At 48.1% G+C, this 5,036-nt stretch overlaps 1 protein-coding gene across 1 annotated transcript in view; it reads right to left on the reverse strand.

Moving 5' to 3' along the window:
- Positions 1–416: 416 nt before the first annotated feature.
- LOC107119786 (uncharacterized serine/threonine-protein kinase SBK3-like) overlaps positions 417–5,036 on the reverse strand; it is a 32,049-nt gene continuing 27,429 nt past the window's right edge. Inside the window, exons 3-4 of the mRNA XM_015422378.1 lie at positions 2,901–3,103; positions 417–1,500 (exon numbers count right to left, since the gene is read on the reverse strand). Of these exons, the coding sequence (XP_015277864.1) occupies positions 733–1,500; positions 2,901–3,103 (971 nt within the window). The 3' untranslated portion in view covers positions 417–732. The remainder of the gene's footprint in view (positions 1,501–2,900; positions 3,104–5,036) is intronic.

The raw sequence follows: 5,036 nt of genomic DNA on the forward strand, positions 1-5,036 counted from the left end.
CTAGGAATTTTCAAATCTCTGTGGTAAAGTGTGCCCTGTCTTGGATCACCCAGGCTAGCCCAATCTCATCGGACCTCAGAAGCTAAGCAGGGTCAGCCCTGGTTAGTATTTGGATGGGAGACCACTAAGGAATACAGGGTCACTATGAAGAGGCAGGCAATGGCAAACCACCTCTGAACGTTTCTTGCCTTGAAAACTGTACGGGATCACCATAAATCAGCTGTGACTTGATGGCAAAAAATAGAGGTAAACTGTAGGGATTTGAAAATTCCTAGATCACCGTGACACACTTCCTGTTCTGAAACTTGTAAATGACATTTAGGCAGTCTCACCCATCTCCATGCTCCCCAGAGTTGCCAGCCCTTAGCCGGCAACCCTGTCTAGAGGATCACCTCCAGTAATCTGAAACTCCTGGAATTATTGCCTACAGGTTACGCCAGCCCTGCTAGATACACAAAACATATCTGTTCTGTAGGATTTCATGTTGGGTTACTGGATATCACTGCTGCCCAACTGTGCACCAACCCTGTCATTTAGGGAGAAGGTCTACTCAGTTCTACTCTGTCCTTTTCAGCAGCTAGAGGGAAGGGGTGACACTACGTTGCTTGATACTTCTAAAACCTACCCTCTCGGTTGGTCAGACTACTGCTAAGGTCTTTCTTCCTGACTCAAACTTTTCAGCTCGTTGTGGCCTGTCAGGGAAAATTCTGGTCATCACTCCTTACAACCTATTCAGGGCTGGAGTCCCGCCTGTGCTAATCTGGAGCCTTCCTGTAGACTGGGCTTGTTTCCAAGATCAGGATCCATTTGTATGGCATGGGTTTTTTCAGTGGTGATCAGTCCAGGGCATTTCTCTTGGGTGCCACTGACCAAGTCAGCATTGTCCCCTGTGGGGCCCCTGAGGCATGCACCAGAATCTGTCCCCTTGAGACAATCACCCGGTGGACTCTGTGTTGCTCCAGAGCTGTCCACCCGCCAGGGCAAGTGTAAGTACTTGTGCACTTCGATAGCAGGACTGCGACGATCGGGGTCAATGGTCATCAAACGGCAGAACATGCCCAGGATATTAGCGGTGAAGCCTTTCCACAGGCCAGGAGCCTCCCCTGGTACTGTACGGTTCTGCCAGATACTAAATTCCTCAAACTGAGGGTCGGGACTCATCGCCACGTCCCAAGGGAAGCAACCTGTGCTGAGGCAGAACAGCAGCACCCCAAAGGCCCAGACATCCAGGCTGGAGTCTAGAGACAGAGTATCGTTGCCCTCCAGAAGGCACAACTCAGGCGGAGAGTAGGGCAGGGTGCCAGACATGGCAGCTACTGGGCTGCCCTCCACTCTTGTGAGGCCAAAGTCACCCAGCTTCACCAGCCGGCACTCGCTGTCAAAGAGCATCACGTTGTCCAGCTTTATGTCCCGATGCACCATGGCCTTGCCATGCATGAAATCTAGTGCCTCAGCCAACTGGGCGGCACACCTCTTCAGCTGCACCTCTGGAATGCCCTGCTGTGGGGAGAAAAAATAGGAAAGGTTCAAGATGAGCACAGTCACGTAGGCTACAGGGCCTTGAAAGGCTCTTGCCATCAGCCTCTTCTCAGCACCTATTAGTACAAACTATAGTTGCCACCCTGACTTTTGCCTCCAACCGACGTTCCCTCTAAGCTGAGTTAGTGTGAGCTAGCTCTCAGTTTTGTAGCCTCCGGCCCCCACATTTTTTTGTTAGCTCAGGAAGGGTGGCTCCAGAGCAAACTAACTTATGCAGTAGCCAAATCGTTTGCTCACAACTTCAATGCCAGTAGCTCAGAAAGTAGACGTTTTGCTCACTTGACTCCACAGCTTAGAGGGAGCATTGCCTCCAACCCTCTTCCTTCACAAATACATCAAATACCCTAAACCCCCATCTTCATTTCCAGCCTGCTCCCAAACCTCAAAGAGGCACAGACTTATCCCATTTCACTTAGGGAGGAGATAGATAGATCATAACAGCCAGGCTGCTTTGGAAATGCCCTCTCACTGAATTCAGTACACCTTTGGCAACAGAAGCTGGCTGTGGACGTTGTTCATTGGCTGGTGTCTGATTCAATATACCCCCCCTCCTAGTTCTAGAGCTGTTTTTACCCTTTCCAGAGTATCCATATCAATACAGCTAAGTATAACTGTATGAATGCTGAGCATCTGTCTGCCACAAAGAAGGCACAAAGAAGGAATTGGCAAGAATGAAAACTGAACCATATACTGATATGTACTGATAAAGGGGGAAGGGCCATGGCTCAGTGGCAGAGCCTCTGCTTGGCATGCAAAAGATCCCACATTCAATCACCAGCATCTCCATTTGAAAGGACCAGGTAGGAGGTGATGTGAAAGACCTCTGCCTGAAACCCTGGAGAGCTGCTGCCGGTCTGAACAGACAATACTGACCCTGATGGACCAGAGGTCTGATTCAGTATAACACAGCTTCATACTTCTTGTCCTTTGAACAGCGAAACCAAGAGGAACATGGGTTTATGTTACAGCTACAAGCCTCTCTGTGAGTTCCCTATTATATTATGTCTGTCTTTTGTGTGTGTGTATTTTTGCATTTGTGTATACGTGTGTGTGCAACCTGTGCCTGGAAGTCATGGCAATCTCTGGTGACTCCTACTGGGGCACAGAAGATGTTCAGAGAAGTGGCTTGATCGCCTGCCTCTTGCCTCCTGACCCTGGTATCCTCTGGAGGTCTCCCATCCAAATACTTGCCAGGGTCAGCCCTGCTTAGCTTCCGAGACCTGACAAGATCGGGCTTGCCTGGGCTATCCAGGTCAGGGCTATATCATGTCTGTCTTGATCTTCCCCTCAACGCACTCCAACACTGTGAGTTGCTCCTTAGTTCCAAAGACCCACACAGCACCACTTGACCTTCCTCCTACCTCTGAGCTCAGGATGGCACAGAGATCTCCAGCTGGCGCCAACTCCTGTGCAAAAGCATAATGCGTAGATGTCTCAAAAGCAATGCCGCTTGTTCGGAGAAGGCCACGGTGTGAGGAAAGGCAGAGGGCAATGCAATATTCCCGCAGGAACTCTCGTCTCCCTGTCTTTTCCTTGGACATCAGCTTCAGTGCCATTGAAGTCCCTGTGAGCAAGAAGAGAGGACGCTTCAGTGGTTGGACAATAGGGGGCGCCATGGTACCACAGTCATTCTCGTTAGCCGCAGCAGTGCTTTCCGTGGACTAAATCACACAATGCCATCACGTGCCAGGTACCACGGAGAACACAGAATTGACACGAGCCGCACCAAGATGGCTTGCAAAGTCCAGTCAATGACTAGAATGAGGAGGGGGAAGACTATAGGAGATTTAGAATGAGCAGCTGGAATGGGATAGTGGAAAATCAGTTTGTGATCGAGGAGCAATAAGTCTGAGGATAGGACAGCTGATTAACTCTGGGATTGCCCCACATGAGACAACTGGCCGGCATGGGGATGGAGAGGGAAGGCGGGGACCCTACCATTCAGTCATTGGCTCCTCCCTAGCAACTGTGTAGATCAGGGGTGTTGAACTCATTTGTTATGAGGGCCAAATCTGACATAAATGAGACCTTGTTGGGCCGGGCCATTATAAACTTTATAAAGGACACAAACACAAAGGTTTTTTTTTAACTTAAATTAAAAACATGCTTAAAACATTAGCACTCTTGCAATATTTTGTTTATTTAACAGTGTCTGATAACTGACATCTCTTGCTCTGAATTATTGCATCAAAATAAATAATAAAATAAATAAAAATAAATAAATAAATTGTCTGTGCTGTTGCAATCTTGAGTATGCTGTTCAGGTGTGTATCTGTAAGCTGCAAACCTACGATGACGCAGCAGCAGCAGAACTGGAAGAAGCAGCAGAAGACAGCCAGTTCCACTGCAGGCCTGATAGAAGTCCTCCGGGGGCCTCATCCGGGCCCCCGGGCTGCATGTTTGACACCCCTGGTGTAGATGCTCATGCCTGGACAAAGAAGAGCAGGTCAAGGAGCTAGGTTCTTATATTGGGGCAAGTGGAGGAAATGAGGGACCCAGCCATTTCTGGCCTCCAAGAAGTTTAGTCCCTCAGCATCTGAGCTTCAAGACCTTAGGAGCTGGCTACTGATAAGAACTCTTGGGTCAGATGCAGGGTCCACCTACTCCATTCTGTTTTCCACAGTAGCCAATTGGATGACATCTGGAAGCCCACAACAGCCTTCTTCCACCGCTTCCTCCAGCAACTGGTGAAGGTTTCATTTAGCTGTCATGACTAATAACCATTGCTATATCGTATCTTCTGTAAATAAATCTAGTTCCGTTTTAAATAAATCTAAGCCAGTGGCCATCACTATATCCTTTGGCATTGAATTCCAAAAGAACTTTGTGTACCTTGTGAAATATTTTCTTTTTGTAAATCCTGGATGCATTGTCATCAGCTGGGTTAACATGAGTTCTAATGTTACGGGAGAAACAGAAAAAGTTATGTCTATCCACTTTCTCCACCCCACACATCATTTTATAGACTCCAAACATGCCCCCCCCCCTCCGGTCTCTTTATTCTAAACAGAAAACTCCCACATTTGTTTGCCTTTCCTCATATGAAAGGTTTTCCAGGTCTTTCCTAATTATGGTTGTTGTTCTGTGCACCTTTTCTAGCTCACCAATATCGTTTTTGAGATGGGGAGATGGGAACTGTATGCATTAATCCATGTGTGGCTGAACTGTAGATGAACCATAGGGCATCATGATACTGGATGATTTGCTTTCTGTCACTTTCTGCCCTACGCTCTATTTCCTGCTCTTCAACCAGGTCTGATCCATACCAGTATATGTCTCTTATCCCCTGACTTCTAGGTTTACTCTGTTTAAGAACATAAGAACATAAGAGATGCCAATGTTGGATCAAGCCAAAGGCCCATCCAGTCCAACACTCTGTATCACACAGTGGCCAGAAATACCAGTGCCATCAGGAGGTCCACCAGTGGGGCCAGGACATTAGAAGCCCTCCAGTGAGGTAGTCTGGTGCTGGGAAGGAAGGAAGGGAGGGAGGGAGG

This window comes from Gekko japonicus, unplaced genomic scaffold (genome assembly GCF_001447785.1).
Source record: "Gekko japonicus isolate JY-2015 unplaced genomic scaffold, Gekko_japonicus_V1.1 scaffold971, whole genome shotgun sequence".
In the NCBI taxonomy this organism is placed as follows: Eukaryota; Metazoa; Chordata; class Lepidosauria; order Squamata; family Gekkonidae; genus Gekko; species Gekko japonicus.